The 17,883-nt window shown below is 41.6% G+C and overlaps 1 protein-coding gene across 2 annotated transcripts in view; it reads right to left on the reverse strand.

Annotated features, from left to right (window-relative positions):
* Positions 1-17,883, reverse strand: part of LOC120556047 (multidrug resistance-associated protein 9-like) — a 54,805-nt gene that overhangs the window by 17,705 nt on the left and 19,217 nt on the right. For both annotated transcript variants that reach the window (XR_005638786.1, XM_039795401.1), the window contains exons 11-14: positions 17,039-17,257; positions 14,946-15,017; positions 2,977-3,101; positions 2,052-2,124 (exon numbers count right to left, since the gene is read on the reverse strand). Coding sequence is in view for 1 of the 2 variants with exons in the window: in XM_039795401.1 (XP_039651335.1) it covers positions 2,052-2,124; positions 2,977-3,101; positions 14,946-15,017; positions 17,039-17,257 (489 nt within the window). In the remaining variant the exon portion in view is untranslated. The remainder of the gene's footprint in view (positions 1-2,051; positions 2,125-2,976; positions 3,102-14,945; positions 15,018-17,038; positions 17,258-17,883) is intronic.

Genomic DNA, 17,883 nt, shown 5'->3' on the forward strand with positions numbered 1-17,883 from the left:
TCAGACTACCGAAGAATACCAGAACTCCTCCGTTCAATTAGACCTTAGCGACGCACCCCAAGCTTCCATCCTTCCATCCATGTATATATGGGCTCTTCCAGTCTCTCCACTGCTGGCTGTTCCATTTTAACGGGAGAGAGAGGAGCGAGAGGGGTAAGGATCATCTTCAGCCAGAGAGGACATTATTTCTTCAGCTTCTTCTTGCATTGCTCCCCCCCCCTCCGGTGGGAAGTGTGCTAACAGGGCTTGCAACAAGTGAATTAGTCGTGCTCTTAACGTCATCACTACACAATTTCTTAGTAAAACCAAACTTAATTAAACTGCCTTGTTTTCTTTTTGCCATGACTATATAATGCTAACAGCAGAATGGATTTCAAGGGTTTTGCACGCTGATTAAAGGCCTCCAACGTTTATATTTTTTCTACGAATCTTTGAGTTAACATGTCCTAAACGCCTCGATGCTCATAACAAGAATAGCGGACTGGATGCCTTGCCGCACATTGCTTCTTCTCACAGGTTGGGATTATATGATAAATACAATTTACATTTATAGGAAATTGCTGTGCAGCAGTTGCAAGATACAAAGTGTGGAAGTATAAAAGTATTATAATTATATTTTATACTGCAGTTTGGAGTGTACAACAAATGGAAGTAGTTGCGTTTGCTGTTTTCTCTACGTTATTCTTTTTTCCCCCACCGGTTTTGCAGCAAGTCCCGCCTCACTGTGCTGTCTCACCAAATGCTGTTGGGTTTTCTCTTTTTGTGAAATGTTGTGTTTTTTTATGTTCATGTATTTTCTTAAATGTTGTTTTGTGAAATGTTGTGTATGGTCACTAGCAGGGCATGAAATTAACACCCGACCAACATGCCAAATGTGGGGTTTAATTTAAGTTTCTGTTATGAAAACGAGATGTGTGTGACTCGAACATCTCACATTACCAACAAAACTGCTGTTGTTTCAATCTTGTCAGCTGTCTGCAGCGGGCCGGGCTGTTGCTCCGTTTCCCCCGCAACTGACGCGCACACACATACACACACACACACACACACACAAAATCACACACGGTGGATGCAGGAAAAAACACAGATGAGACCTAGAGGATAACCTAAATTGAGGACAGCTACGCTCGTTATTGTAAGTGCAATGATAAGTTAAAGTCCAATAAGTACTTTATTAAACCGTATGAATGTGAGTCCCAGCCCAGGATAGGAAATTAACTAACAATGTAAAGAACAACAAGCCACTGACAGATATGTTCATATTTGATTCATTCAATAAATTATTATTTTGTGTCTTAAATCCACCAGCCGTTTTCATATTATACCAACATCATCATCCTGAGCCTTTTTGGTAAGGTTCCTAGAAAATCTCAGCCCAGAGTAATTAATTAATAGCACTAATTATTACTCTCCCCAAAAGAAGTTTCCTTTTTATTTATTTTTTTATTTTTAAGAACTATACAAAAACAACAACTTTTTTGCAACAACTCATGTGTTATGGTCCACAGTCATCTCATCTCTTATATGCAGTGGTATAACGAGCCAACAACGGACCCCTATGCAGTATTATCAAGGCTGGCCCCCTTACTACAGCACGTGATAACGGCGCAATGTCCATGAGTAGGCTACCATGAATAGGACAGGATAGGATCATAGAGACACAGCGAGTCCTGTTTTTCACCTTTATGAGGCAAAATAAAAATGAGGCTGGTGGTCAAAAAAGTTAACTTCATGCCCTGGTCACTAGGGCTAACTGGCTTGGCGAGCAAGGTGCAAATATCTCTGATGATTTCCTATTCATGTTTAGGACATCATCAAATGGCTGCTGAAAAATACTAACTTCACAACCACAGACACATTCTGTACTAACAGAGTTTGGTGGTCTTTATCTTTATCCATCTTTTGTGAATCCACATGTCCACAAGTTTCTTTTTAAATCACACATCGGAGGGTGTAGGTGTTAAGAGTTCCACTATGCTTGTAAGAAACCACTGCAAAGCATAAAAAAACAATTAGTTTGGAGTGGTGAGAGTTCAGCAGAGAGCTCCTACCTCAGTTTGATCACCATATGGGAGGATGTTCAGGTCAGCTCTGAGGCTACAGACATCCACAACTCTGCTGTATCTGTGGAGGAAGACAAAGTCAGAGGAAAGCCACTTATAGTGTGTTCAACAGAGCCATTTTGAAGACATGATTATTTAGTTCTGTTTACTTAAACAACTTAAACGGGATGTAGCAATTTGAAAAAAAATGTTGTCTAAAATACATCATAGAAATTTGAAAAACATGATTCTGTCTTCAGTAACTTTTGTATGCAGTGTCTTTACTTATGAATCTATATTAAATATTAACATGTACATAAATGTATAGGCAGCAGTCACTATTGCTTTAACATACTTTTATTGTTTTGAAACCAACTCTTTATTTTAAAGCGCCCATATTATGCTCATTTTCAGGTTCATAATTGTATTTTAAGGTTGTACCAGAATAGGTTTACATGGTTTAATTTTCAAAAAACACCATATTTTTGTTGTACTGCACAGGTCTCTCTCACTCCTCTTTTCACCTGGTCTCTGTTTTAGCTATAGAGTGAGACCTCTTTTCTTCTTCTTCTTCTGTACTATCTTTGATTGCACTTACACATGCTCAGTAGCTCAGATGTAGATCATGTCAGCTAGCTCCATAGACACATGTAAGTAGTTCTTTTGTAGATAATGGTGAACTTGTGTGTGTTGTAGCAGTGATTTTCTATTGAGAAAGAGGTAGCATGCTAGCGTTAGCATTAGCGTTAGGATGCTAAGAAACGGTCTATTTGACCTGGTTTTAGTGGTCTGGGTAACTGCAGTAATGAGAAACAGTGGTAAGGTATTACCATCACAAATAGCATCCCCTTAGTTCATAATACATCCTATTGTTTCCACATTCAAAGGTCTGCAGTTATAATTAACAATGTATGTGGGTTATGTGATTATATACTTGGACTGGTCAAAGGGTTCCTCCATCAGGATGTTTTCTTGAACAGTTCCATGGAATATCCAAGCCTGCTGGGAAACGTAGGCAAATGTCCCATCAGCTGTGAGGGAGCCCCGCAGGAGGTGCATCTAAGATATGAAAACAAGCAGACAAACATGAGAAATGCTGTGTTTTACATAGCATCAGTTCAATCAGGTTTCGAGGTAACACAATGTAAATAAGAAGCGTCCTTTTACGTAACAGATGAGTAACAGAGTGGCAGACAATAAAATGTTGAAAATGAACAGCCAATAAAAAGGTCAAACTTGATGTGAGCCTTGCAAATGTTGTAAAAGTGAATCAAAGACAAAAGGAGGGACCGACGAAATTTCAAGAGACTATTTAAAATGAATATATTGAATGGATTGAGTTTAAAGTCCTTCTCTTGACCTACAAAGCTCTAAATGGTCTAGCACCATCATATCTAGAAGAGCTCCTAATACCCTATTGTCCTACTAGAGCACTGCGCTCCCAAAATGCAGAGTTACTGGTGGTACCTAGAGTCTCTAAAAGTAGAATGGGAGCCAGAGCCTTCAGTTATCAGGCTCCTCTCCTATGGAACCAGCTCCCGATCTGGGTTCGGGGGGCAGAAACTGTCACCTCATTCAAGAATGAACTTAAAACTCTCCTATTTGATAAAGCTTATAGTTAGGGAGTGAGGAGTTGCAGTGTTCACCTAACTGGCCCAACTGCTTCTCTTCATAATTGTTAGATTAATAATACATAACAAAGTAGAGGGAGGCAGGCCAGCCAAGCCAGATCCGGCAGGGGGAGAGTTCTAAGCCCGAAAAAGCTACCTCTCCTTATGACCTGTCTCTCTTAGTTACCTGTTATAGTTACGCTGTTATAGTCCTAGACTGCCGGGGGACTTCCTTCCTTTGACACACTGAGCTGCTCTCTCCTCTCCCTTTCTATTACTGTTTCTATTACTGTTACTATTACTATTACTATTTGTGTGCAGCCCGTCCCAGAAATGCTTGTTACTAATCCTAGCTTCTAGGGAGTTTACTCCCCGGAGTCCTTATGCTTTTTTTCCCCCCAGCGTATTTCCTTGGAGAACGTTGGCACCAAGACCCTGGTTGCAGCTGTCGCCCGGGGTCCTGCTGCACTCCCTGCTGAGCTCAGCGATGCCCTGCAATGTCATGCTGGCGCCTGCTGAACCCTGCAGCTTCCCGCTACATCCAGTCACTGTTCCATTATTAATGTGACTACTATCGCCACTGTTCATCACACCCCCAACCGGCTCGTCAGACACCGCCTACCAAGAGCCTGGGTCTGTCCGAGGTTTCTTCCCAAGAGGGAGTTTTTCCTCGCCACTGTCGCACTGCTTGCTCTTGAGGGAATTACTGGAATTGTTGGAATTGTTGGGGCTTTGTAAATTATAGAGTGTGGTCTAGACCTACTCTATCTGTAAAGTGTCTCGAGATAACTTATGTTATGATTTGATACTATAAATAAAATTGAATTGAATTGAATTGAAATATGAAAAAGGACTCAAGGTGATAGTATTGTATACTGTTAGGTTCCTGGACCTATATACTAAGTCTAGTATGGATGTGTTATTATCTGATTTACCATAGACAGACAGAAAGGAAGAAGATAGATTGGAAAGAAAGAGAAAAAAAAGAAGTAAATGGGTGTGTATGCATGTATGCATGCATCTGTGCCTGTGTATGCATGGGTATATGTGAGTTGTAGGTATGTAGATATTCGGTGTACGTGTATGTAAAGAAGAATTGTGATTAATTGTTTTGTACTAAAGGATAAAAATAGAGAAAGGGGGTAGGACTAGAAAAGTTTGTTTATGAACTTCTTCCTACTCCTTTTTGAACATGGGAATATCTTATTTGAATTACTTATAACAATTTTGGTATATTGTGCTAAGAAGTACATGTTCTTATTTATCTGTCATTTTAATTTTATATATGTATGTATGTATATATATGTATATATATTATTTTGGTTACATGTTCAAATAAACTACTACTACTATATCTCCGTATTTTTTTGTTGTGGTTGTGGATGTTTCTGTTGCCTGTTTGTATATTTCTGTTTCTGTTTCCTGTTTTGTATATTGACTTTGTATCATTCTGAGGATTGTTTATGTTTCGGTTTATCCTGTTTTGACTGTGTCGTATTCTGTGCATTGTGTATATTTCTGTTTCCTGTTTTATTTTGATAGTCTGTTTTCTGTCTTGTTTTGCTTCCTGTGTTTTCCCGCCTTGTCGGATTGTCCTGCCCCGCCCTGATGTGTTTCACCTGCTGTATCACCTGTCCCTCATTTGCTCGTTACCTCACGTATTAAGCCTCTGTGTTCCCTTTGTCTCTTGTCAGATCGTTTTGTGTTCTCGACCGGTCAGTTCATGTGTGTTTGCTTGTGCTTTCATGTCTCCCCGTGTCAGTTCTGGTCAGTTTCTGTGCTTCCTGTATTTCCCTGGTTTTTGTACTTCCTTTGTTTTTTGGGACTCCCTGTTCGTTTCTTCTACCATTCTGGAATTAGTTTTTTGCCTGCTGCGGCTCTCAGGACTCCCTTGGTTTATAGTATCTTGCTTTTTGTTCAAATAAATCCTCAACTCAAACGTTCTCCTGCTTGCCTGCCTGCTCTCTGCGATTGGGTCCTCTAATCCCCTGCATTGTAACACCAGGTCTATTCTTTTTTATTTGACGCCAATCCTTTGATTTGTCACCACAGTAACTTAGCGGAATGCCTTCAGGAACGAAAAAGCAGACCCCGCTGACGTTTAACCGAGCAAAGAATTCTGCCAACGATGCTAGCATGGCGACGGCTAGCGAGGTTTCTGATGCCAACGCGGATCTACGTATGGAGGAGGCCATGGCCAGGGTCCTGGAAAGGCAGCAAAGCAAGCTTCAATCAGCGTTACGCATCGCGGTGAAGGAAGCGTTGGCAGAAATGGACACCTCGCTTCAACACATCAGGACAGAGCTGGAGAGGCAGGGAACTACAGTAAGGCACGGCAAGGCAGCTTTATTTATATAGCACATTTCAGCAACAGGGCAATTCAAAGTGCTTTACATAAAACATGAAAGAGCATTCAGAAAACAATTAAAAACAATTTAAAAACATTCAAAGTCAAGAATAAAATTTACAGTGCAGTTTAAGCACTGTTAGGTAGGCACTGCTATGCACTGTTAGGCACTGTTCTAGGTACTATTAAGCCCTGTTAGGCAATATTAGGTACTGTTAGGTAAAACATTAAAACAGTTAAACTTTTAAAAGCAGATAAAATAGGTTTATTTAAAGAAAGGCAAGATCAAAAAGATAGGTCTTCAGCCTTGATTTAAAAGAACTGAGGGCTAGATTTATCAAGCCGTTTGCGCCTGTTTCCAGGCGCTAATTGGTCGCAAAGACGGACGTAACCGATGCGGGCTATTTACAAACAGGGCGCACTTGGGTAAAATCGCAGATTTTCTGCCACATGAGCGAGAAGAGACAAGTTGCGCTTTCAATATGCGTTCGTGGGAGGGTTGTGGGGAAAGTGGGAGTTCCACCCCAAAAGGTGGGAGGATAAGCGCAAAGTGCCCCTAATTATATATTCCGTGGTATTTACAAAGACTGTCAGTAAGAGCCTTCTATTCTGCGGGGGAAATTCTCCGCCTCTTTAAAAGCAGGTCTAAACCAGCCGCAGTCGAAGTTTCCTCGTAGACCTTTATGCCGCTGGTGAAATGGCAACAGCAATTTGAGCAAGACGAAGACATAGGCGAGGCTGAAAATATTTTTAAACACAAGAATCACACTTTGTCAGTGAACACAACATCATTTAGCGTTACGGATCAAGCAGCCATAATATTATAATAATAATAATAATAATAATAATAATAATAATAATAATAATAATTAATAATAATAATATAACATAGCAATATTGGAGTTACTGGAAGAAATCAAAGATGAAATTGAATCTCCCACTCAGCGTTCACATCCCATTCCAGCAGTTGTTAAACTCCTCGCTACATTACAAATATTGGCATCAGGATCATTTCAAACAGTCATAGCATCAGCAGTGGGAATATCGCAGTCTGCACTCAGCCATATCATAGCACAAGTACCACTTTGCTACAGCGCAATTTACGGTATAGTGGGCGGAGAAAGACGCTGATTGCCTGATGGGTGTCAGGGTTGATAAATACTACGCAAAATGTGGAAGCATAGCGTGCGCTATTACCGAACTCGCATAAACGGACGCAGCGCAAACTGCGCTAGTGTTAGTAAATCTAGCCCTGAGAGTTGAAGCGGCCCTGCAGTTTTCTGGGAGTTTGTTCCAGATATGTGGAGCATAAAAACTGAACGCTGAGTCCCCCTGTTTAGTTCTTACTCTGGTGACAACAAGTAGACCTGTCCCAGACGACCTGAGAGGTCTGTGTGGCTCATAGTGTAGTAGCAGATCAGAAATGTATTTTGGCCCTAAACCGTTGAGTGATTTATAAACCAGCAAAAGTATTTTGAAATTAATTCTTTGAGGCACTGGAAGCCAGTGTAGAGACTTCAGTACTGGAGTGATGTGATCCACTTTCCTGGTTTTAGTGAGGACTCGGGCAGCAGCGTTCTGAATCAGCTGCAGTTGTCTGATTGATTTTTTTAGGGAGACCTGTAAAGACACCGTTACAGTAGTCAAGTCTACTGAAGATAAAAGCATGGACAAGTTTTTCCAAATCCTTCTGAGACATAAGTCCTTTAACCCTTGATATATTTTTAAGGTGATAATAGGCTGATTTTGTAATTGTCTTAATGTGGCTTTTAAAATTCAGGTCTGAGTCCATGACTACACCAAGATTTCTGGCTTTGTCTGTTGTTTTTAACATTGTCGTTTGAAGCTGAGCGCTGACTTTTAATCGTTCCTCTTTAGCTCCAAAAACAACCACCTCAGTTTTTTCTTCATTTAATTTAAGAAAGTTCTGGCACATCCAGTCATTAATTTGTTCAACGCACTTATTCATTTGTTGTATTGGGCTATAGTTCCCTGGCGATAAGGTTATGTAAATTTGTGTGTCATCCGCGTAACTATGGTAACTTATTTTGTTGTTTTCCATAATCTGAGCCAGTGGAAGCATGTAGATGTTGAACAGAAGAGGCCCCAGAACTGAGCCTTGGGGAACTCCGCACGTCATATTTGTATGCTCAGATGTATAATTACCTATAGACACAAAGTAGTCCCTATTCTTTAAATAGGATTCAAACCACTTTAGTACTGAGCCAGGAAGACCAACCCAGTTTTTCAATCGGTCAAGTAATATGTCATGGTCGACCGTATCAAATGCAGTAAGATTTATTACAGCGACTAGACGAGGCGCAGAAGGACAGCAGACAGATGAGCAACACGGTGAAAGCCTGTATTGATGACCAGAGGAAACTTGAGTTGAAGTTGGCTGAACTGGAAGGTAGATCAAAAAGAACTAACGTCTGCGTCATTGGGCTGAAAGAGGGCAGCGAGAAAGATGATCCAGTTAGATTTTTGCAAAGACCGTTGCCAAAGTGGATTCCATCCTTACAGAACAGGGCTACCATCGAAATTGACAGGGCACACAGAATCTATGGCAGGGAGGCAACGACACGCACGCTGATTCTCAGGTGTCTGAGATATCAGGACCGCCAAGCAATTATTCAGGGGGCGAGGAAAGTACAACCGGAATGTCCGATTCGTGATTCCAACGCAACGCTGCGCTTTAAACCTGACTATAGCGCTTTCAACGTCCAACGGCGCCAGGGATTTATGGAAGTGCAGAATAAGCTGCATGCCAAAGGCATCCCAAACTTTATTATTTATCTGGCAACTTTGAGAGTACATTCACTGCACCCGAGGAGGCGGACAGGCTCTGTCGAGATTTGGAGATGAAGGAGGGAGACGTGGCGCTCGCACTGGGCGCTTTGCAACCAGACTGGGAGCTGTTATCGGGCCCGGAGGGCGGCATGGGGACCTCCGGTGCGGGAAGCTGAGCGAGCGGACCCAACGCTGGATTGACGTATCTGGAAAACTGTGCAAGTTTAACCGAGGACACTGCATATAAGTTTAGCAACCTGACTTTGGAGGGATGTTTGATGAGGCTGAAAGCATGATGGACATGGACTGCTTACTTTACACAGCCTAAGAACACAAACACTTATCTTATAATCTATATTATAATGCACAATCCTACTAGCAAGGATTACACCTTTTTTTCCCACACTTCACCGCACCCACTCCCGCATTGATTATTTTTTGTGCTCCAGTGAACTTAAGGCAATGTTCCACACAATAGCAATGGAACCAGCAATCCTGTCTGACCACAATGCACTGATAACCACATTCCATTGTGATATGTTAGGAAAAAAATCTAGAAAGTGGCAATTTAATAATTCCCTTCTCCAAAACACAGCTTTTAATACAGAATTTGGAGCCAAACTAGCGGAGTTCATATCAATCAATACTGGCTCAGTTTCTGACCCGGCGTACATCTGGCAAGCCACTAAAGGATTTATTAGAGACTTCACATCTTCCTTTGCAGCAAATTTGAAGAAAAAGAGAGAGGCAAGGATTGCAGAGTTGGAAGAATGTTGTAAATTGTAGAGCAATCTCTTAAGACTTTTTTTTTATAAATCTACACATACTCTTTTAGTCACAAATCGAGCAGAGCTAAATGACTTGCTAAAAAGGAGAGCTGAATTCATAATGCACAGAGTGAGGCAAAATTACTATTTTAATGGTTGTAAACTAAGCAAATTGCTAGCTCTGAAATTAAAACCAAGCATGTCCAGAGCTGCTATCAGTAGCATCCGCCCGGACCAAGGTATCTCAACGAATCCTAAGGAGATCACTGCCACTTTCCAATCCTTTTATTCAAAGCTGTATGAATCCTCCTGCAATCCAGATCCGACGCAGTGCCAAGAGTTCCTGAAAGAGCTAAACCTGCCTCTTCCTGACCCAGAGAAGGCAGAAGAACTGGGTCAACCTATAACGGTAGAGGAACTCAAATCAGCGCTAAAAACAGCTAAGAAAGGGAAAAATTCCATCAGAACACACTAGGACCTATCATTTTAAAAACTTTAACCTCGGCCACAGGGAGGGGCACCTTTCATCAACAAACCAACACTGCACTAATTTCGGTCATAAACAAAAAGGGTAAAGATCCTACGGTGTGCTCAAACTACAGGCCCATCAGCCTCATTGAGACTGATATTAAGCTTTATTCCAAAGTCTTTGCACTACGCCTAGAACGCTTAATTGAGAAGCTAGTCCACCCCGACCAATCAGGGTTTATACCAAAGCGTCATGCTGCAGACAATATACGCAGATTACTCCATGTAATAGAAGAAGCCAAAAACCTCCCAACAATGGCAGCAGTTTTATCACTGGAGGCGGAAAAGGCTTTTGATTGCCTACAATGGAACTGCCTGTGGCAACTAATGGAGAGGCTTGGTTTGGGAGCCAAATTCATTGACATGGTACGTACTTTATATGCGAATCCCACAGCCATAGTCTCAACATTCACAGCCATTCCCTATCGCGTGGGGCTCGAGACAGGGATGCCCACTATCTCCCATGCTATTTGCGATCTCTCTTGAACCGTTAGCCCAGGCCATAAGGCAAAATAAAATATGTAATGTCCAGACTAAATCCAATAGCAACTCAATATCGTTATTTGCAGATGATATTTTGTTGTACATATCTGACCTTGAGGACTCTGTTCCAAAAATCCTTAAGATCTTTAACGAATTTGGCTCAATCTCCAGCTATAAAATCAATTGGAATAAATATAATCTGCTCCTGTTGAACAACAAACAGGTGACATCAGCTATTAGTGATAAAATACCAACCCAAAGCAAAATTACATATTTGGGCCTCACCATTCACGCATCGCTACAGTGAGTTGTCCAGGACAACTTTGAAACTATATTAAGTAGTGTTCAAAGGGATCTGGCCAATTGGTCTGCGCTGCCGGCATCGCTAGGGTCCAGGATTGCTATCGTTAAAATGAACATAGTTCCTCGTGTGAATTTCTTAGGTACAATGATCCCCTTACCCCCACCAATACATTTCTGGAAGAAACTTGATATCTTAATCTGGCAGTATATTTGGAATAGTAAACAACCTAGGCTAAAATACTCTTGCAACATACCATGAACACGGGAGGCCTGGCCCTCCCCAACCTTAAAGTGTACCACAGGGCTTTCAGCTACGGGCCCTCAGAGTGTGGATGGACCCCTCATCTACAGAAATAGAGCAAAACCTTACTGGAAGTCTAAGACTGCAAGACCTCGCCTTTGCAGGTGTGTGTCCAAAAAAGTGTATGGCCCTATTATCACCACCACATTGACCAACTTTAAACAGGTGGAGGAGCAACTTGGCTACACCAATAAGTGGCATTTGAGCACCCCATTTTGGCAGATAGGCCTATGCAAAAAAAAGCTTAGATTCTGGATTGTACATGGAGTTATATGGAGTATAATAGCATATTAAAGTGTGTGTGAGTGTGTGTCTGTGTGTGTGAGAGAGAGAGTGAGAGTGTGGGAACTCACCTTGATGCAACCTGAGAAAATCAAAACATGCACCTCAGCTCTCAGTACTACATTGAGTAAACTAAAACAAAGTAAGTGTATTTATGCATCTTCTGCCTTTTGATGGTGAGAAATGCAGACTAAACAAAAACAAAGCAAGTGGATTTCAACACTTGCATGCAAGCCTGCTGGTCATTTGATGGTGAAAAGAGCAGCAAGCAACATGAGAAGTTTTCGCAGTGAAGTTTTAGATGTGATTATGCAGCCTGATTCCTCCAGCGAGCTGGAGGATGTATCGTCATCTCCCTCTGACACCACAGACTCAGGAGAGTCCGATCCTGATGTATCGTCGTCTCCCTCTGACACCACAGACTCAGGAGAGTCCGATCCTGATTTGGATGTGCCACCCTCATCATCCTCTCTAGCTTCCACTGAAGGCGAGGAGGATTCAGAGGATCCTGGATCTGGGTGGATTGGAAGAAACGGCGAAGTGTGGTTTTCTACCAACGCGGAGACAACTCCCTTTCTTCAGCCAGCCAGAGGCGTGACTCCAGGGCCGACGCGCTATGCCATTGCAAGGGTCCAGAACATTGATTCTGTGTTCAATCAACAGTTTTTTACAGAGGAGATGATTGACCTCATTGTCAGCATGACCAACCTCCATGGGCGCCGCACAATGAGAAACTGGACCGGGATGGACTCCACAGATCTCCGTGCCTACATGGGGCTACTGATTTTGGCCAGCGTCTACAGGTCCAGAGGGGAGTCCACACGTTGCCTGTGGGATGATCGCAGTGGTCGTGCAATTTTTAGAGCCACCATGTCCCTCTCAAGATTCCATGAAATCAGCAGAGCTCTGCGTTTTGATGACAAGCTGCAGAGACCAGCTCGCCATAGAGAGGATAAGCTTGCCCCGATCAGATCCCTGTGGGAAATGTGGACGCATCGCCTTCCCCTCCTATTCAACCCTGGCAAAGATGTCACAGTGGATGAGCAGCTTGTGCCATTCAAAGGGAGATGCAGCTTTCGGCAATACATGCCGAAAAAAACAGCAAAATACGGGCAAAAAATTTGGGTGACTGCTGATGTTGGCACATCCTATGCCTGGAGGTGTGACATTTACCTGGGTAAGACAAGTAATGCTGCAGAGGTGGGTCAGGGAAAGCGTGTTGTCATGGAGATGACAGAAGGACTCCAGGGCGTCACTGTCACCTGTGACAACTTTTTTACCTCCTACTCACTCACTGGCTGGCTGAAGAAAGGGAGTTGTCTCCGCGTTGGTAGAAAACCACACTTCGCCGTTTCTTCCAATCCACCCAGATCCAGGATCCTCTGAATCCTCCTCGCCTTCAGTGGAAGCTAGAGAGGATGATGAGGGTGGCGCATCCAAATCAGGATCGGACTCTCCTGAGTCTGTGGTGTCAGAGGGAGATGACGATACATCCTCCAGCTCGCTGGAGGAATCAGGCTGCATAATCACATCTAAAACTTCACTGCGAGTCAAGCCCTTTCTCATGTTGCTTGCTGCTCTTTTCACCATCAAATGACCAGCAGGCTTGCATGCAAGTGTTGAAATCCACTTGCTTTGTTTTTGTTTAGTCTGCATTTCTCACCATCAAAAGGCAGAAGATGCATAAATACACTTACTTTGTTTTAGTTTACTCAATGTAGTACTGAGAGCAGAGGTGCATGTTTTGATTTTCTCAGGTCGCATCAAGGTGAGTTCCCACACTCTCACTCTCTCTCTCACACACACAGACACAGACTCACACACACTTTAATATGCTATTATACTCCATATAACTCCATGTACAATCCAGAATCTAAGCTTTTTTTTGCATAGGCCTATCTAAATGGTTAATGGTGCCACCTGGTTATCAACAGTAAAAATTACACATTTTACCTCTTCCCAACAGGGAAAAACACCAACAATCAAAAATGCATGATTATATGTTGTCATGGCTTTGCAATCAAAAAATGTGGTTATAATGGAAGTCAATGGGGCAAAAACAGCCACAAACAGTAAATGAGGGAGAAAAAGTTAAAATCTAATCCTGCACAAAAACTAACAATGCATCAAAACCAATGTTGTTTCTCATCTTTGACATGTCCAAGACTGTGATAAAAGGTAAAAAAAAATCCAGTACACAATCACATTTTATATTGAAAATCAGTCATTTTGTGTGTTTTTTTTCCCAAATCTGTGACATCATTTATGAAATTCGCAATTAAAGAGTTAAAATCCAGATTTTTCTTTAGAAAATTTAGTAGTTTTGATCAGGACTGAGGTTGATTAATAGATGTATGCAAAAAAATTTGAAAAAAATATTTATCTGATACATTTTTACAGCAGTTTAAAGTAGTGGCTGTTTTCAGCCACGAACATAACGAAAGGGTGGTGAATTTGCCCACAGTGTACTGTTGGGTTTTGGAAAATTTTCAAAGCATTTTCCTAAAATATGTGTCAAAATACGATTTGTCAGTGAAAATCATTCCATTTGCTGTAACACGGAAAAAGTTATGGCCAAATTTAGACACAAAATTACCCCTTAGTGGCTGAAAACATCCCCAACAGCATATAAGGGTTAAGGTTAGCCCTAAAATGTTATGGAGTACCATGGGGAAACAGTCTCGAGACCACCCAATCATTAAATGGCTTGTTGATTCTCCGGTGAGAGGATTGGTGTCCAGGATTTATGCTAAACTGATGCAAGTATCCGTAGGAGAACTCCCAATAATAAAGAAATGGGAGTGAGAGCTGAGCCCAGAGTGGAACGTAATTAATTGGGAGACAGTTTGGGACAACATTTGCCACTGTTCCAAGAACCCAAATCACCAACAGATCCATTTCAACATATGTCATAGGACATATTGGACACCTCAGAAGAGATACGTCTCTAAAGTCGTCCCTATTGCACGTTCTGTCAACCTGAACAAACTGGAGCTTTCCTGCACATGGTCTGGGAGAGTGAACAGGTGCATGAGTTTTGGAATAAAACAACATCAATAATATCTGATGTGATAGGATGTCGAATTCCTACTGACCTGATTGTTTCGTTACTTATTGACGATTCTAAATTACATCTGCTTGGGAGACAAAAGAAAGTTTGGTTAGCCGGCTTGCGTGCTTCCTGGACATAGTTATGCTGGAGCTCTCTACAGCAAGGATTAACAAAGCCAAATCATCGACTATAGACCTATGGAGAAACACAGCAGCACAGGTATCGGTCCTAATGACCTCAGCATCACAGGAAGTAGAGGAGGGAGTCTAGGCAAGGTGGGAATTCTGATTTTGTTTATTTGTTTTGTTTTTTCTTTCATTTCCTTGAGACCGTGGAGGGTGGGAGAGGGGGTTGTTTCTGTTGTCCAGTGTGTTTGTTTGTTCTGATGTTTAAAATAAAAAATTGATCTTAAAAAAAAAAAGACAAAAGGAGAAGCCAACCTGTTCCAAAATGCTGGAAATCAGCGACGTCTTTCCACTCCCCACGTTCCCACAGACACCAAGCAGGTTGCCCTACAGGAGATAACACACAGAGTCAACTCAGAAAAGGGGGGGCAGGATGGGAAAAAAATGCACATTTTTAGCATTAGACACTATTTCCTGCATTCTAGTGAATTTTTATGCTAAAATGTATGGTGGAAATGTCTTTAAAGGTCCAATATGTAATATTTGTACTGTAATAAATCCAAAAATGACACCAATGCCTCATCAGATATTAAGGAAACATGTTAAACTGAAATACTATCTTTTCTGACAACAATGCTAATGTCAGTATTTTTTCTTTTTGAAATTTACATTCCGTGACGGAATTTCTGTTTATGTTTTGATCTGTGTGTTGTTATCAACGGCCCAGTTTGACAGCCAGGCCGGGTTGCCAGATATACCTGTAAAAACGTAAACCAAGCGCTACAGCTGTAACGTTAGTACAGCCATGAAAGCAGCACACAAACGAACAGGATCAACAGAGATAGATTCTACCCGACCTAAAAAAAAGAAAACGGCATGTTTCTAACAGTTGCGTGACCAGAGACGTAATAACCCCCTGGTAAATATTGGAGATGTATTTGAAAGATTGAGACAGCTTAGATCCCAAAAGGACGCAGAATTGGCTTATTTCCTCTCGAACAGGTAAGCATAGCTTCAGGCTAATTTATCACAGCCACTAGGTACGGGCATTTTATGTAATTTCAACATTTATGTACTCACATTGAATTATATAGCTAGAGTACCCGAGTTGGTTACTCGCAAAAACAATTGAGACACAGCCAGTAAAGTGATCCCGACTGGTCCTGGCTAACGCCGCCATGCTAACCCTGTTAACTGCTAACGTTACCGGGAGGACCAGGCAAGCAGCCCATGGCTGTTTACAACGTGTAGTTCAGTGGCTGGAGCCGACAACGGTGAGTTATTTTAAGCCACGAGAGGGGGGCTGTAGATCAGGAAGAGAGGACTGTGAGTTTGCAGTGTGTTTAGCGATTGTTGCCGTAATTCTAAGCCAATGAAGCGTGTTCCGTCGGCAAGGTAGTGGTATTTTTAGCGTTTCGTATTGTAATTCTAAGCCGAGGAAGTGTGCCTGACTGGCGTGTGGAGAGGACGGTGAGGTTGTTGTGTTTTTAGCGGTTCATACTGTAATTTTAAGCCGAAAAAGTGTGTCTGTCAGTTGGTTACAGAGCTCCGCGTGAGCACGGGCTTTTTTCAATATAGCCAGCATCTAACGTTAGCTACTCCGCTCATTGACATATTATTATTTTTTTTTTTCATTTCATTTATTTATTTAAACAGGGACAACGTACAATATACATTAACCTTAGACAGGAGAAATGCATTATACCAGGTTGTAGCACATGTGCTAGTTTCCACCTGTAGTCACCTGTAGTATATAAAAGACTCCGCTGTGCTGTGAAGTAATGTCTGGCTATGTGAGAAAAGCGTCTAGCAACATTGTTGTGAATGCTGCGGTCTCAGCCTGGCAACCCCCGTGAACTTCGAGTCTGGGCAGGAGGGGGCGGGGGAAACGACTCTCCAGTATTTTGAATTGGTAGTGCAGTAACTATTTTAACCGCTAGCTGCCAGTATTACATACAATATTACATATTGCACCTTTAAAGGAAAACACTAAATTCATGCAGCAAGTGCCAATTCAAAATATAATTAAATATAATGCAGTTAGGCTCTCAGGCATTCTGCATTGCTTTCAGATATGAATGTTATCTCAGCAGAGTCAACACACATACTCGTCCCTCCTCTTGTGTAACGTCTTTAAATGCACCCGTTCACATCAATGATAAAGGAATGCTTCTTAATTCATTCATAAACCCCTGGACTTGAATAGCTCAGATGTGTTTCAGCAAGATTTCTGCTCATGTTCAAAACTTTTTGCACATAGCCATGCTTCAGTGTTCTATGTTTTAGAACATTTTTAACAAATTTGTATTTAATAAAGTAGTGGGGACATTGACCAATGCAAAGAGTATGGATTTATCTTTAACCTAATCTCTTTCACCTTATTTATATGTATCAGTGGTAAAGCCCACCTTAGGCAGCGTGAAGGAGATGTTTCTCAGGGTTGACAAGGTTTCAGTCTTCCCATTCTGGGACAAGTCCTCCACTTTGTGTCCCTTCACCCCATTGGCTGTGCTAGGTGGGGACTCTGGCTGGCTCCAGGAAAACGTAGCATTTTTCATCACTATGGCTGAGTCACTGTCTTTTTTCTGGATCAGGTAGCTCTCTGGATTCTGGATCACCAATATTTTCTGAAACAGACATTTGCATTCAAAAGCTTTAAGGTATTTAAAATGACAATGTTAATTGCAGATGAGATCCGCAACAGTGATAAATACAATGAATGGATTTTTACACACACACACACACACACACACACAAATGGAAATACAATAACATAAAAATAATTGTTATCTGGTTTTAGAAAAGAAACAACAGTTAGTAGTCACTTTTGAAGGCAAGTGTAAAACTAAGATAATGACTACAGAAACATTGAAGCCAAGTTTGCAGGTTGGCATTACACGTTAAAACTCAATACAATCTGTTAATTATAGATTAAAACTCTATACAACTCCATCTTGTGGTTTGGCAGATGATGAGCTTTGGACAAGGGAAGATATATTTACATATCATTCTATTACAACCTCGTAGTTTCTATTGCTGGATGACCTCACAGCAAAATGAAGCTTAGCATACATTCAACCAGGAAGACTATCTTATGTAAGTCACTCATTCACAAACTCTACCTCATCTCCTGGTTCCTCTACCAGCTAATTAGGGGTGTTTTTTAGTTAATCCAATCATATTTTGCCACTATCTCTTTCAGCCAATCATATTCATGCTGTCGATATTTAAACATGCTCTTCTCTCCGTTGCA

The sequence above is a fragment of the Perca fluviatilis genome, chromosome 3 (genome assembly GCF_010015445.1).
Source record: "Perca fluviatilis chromosome 3, GENO_Pfluv_1.0, whole genome shotgun sequence".
Classification (NCBI taxonomy): domain Eukaryota; kingdom Metazoa; phylum Chordata; class Actinopteri; order Perciformes; family Percidae; genus Perca; species Perca fluviatilis.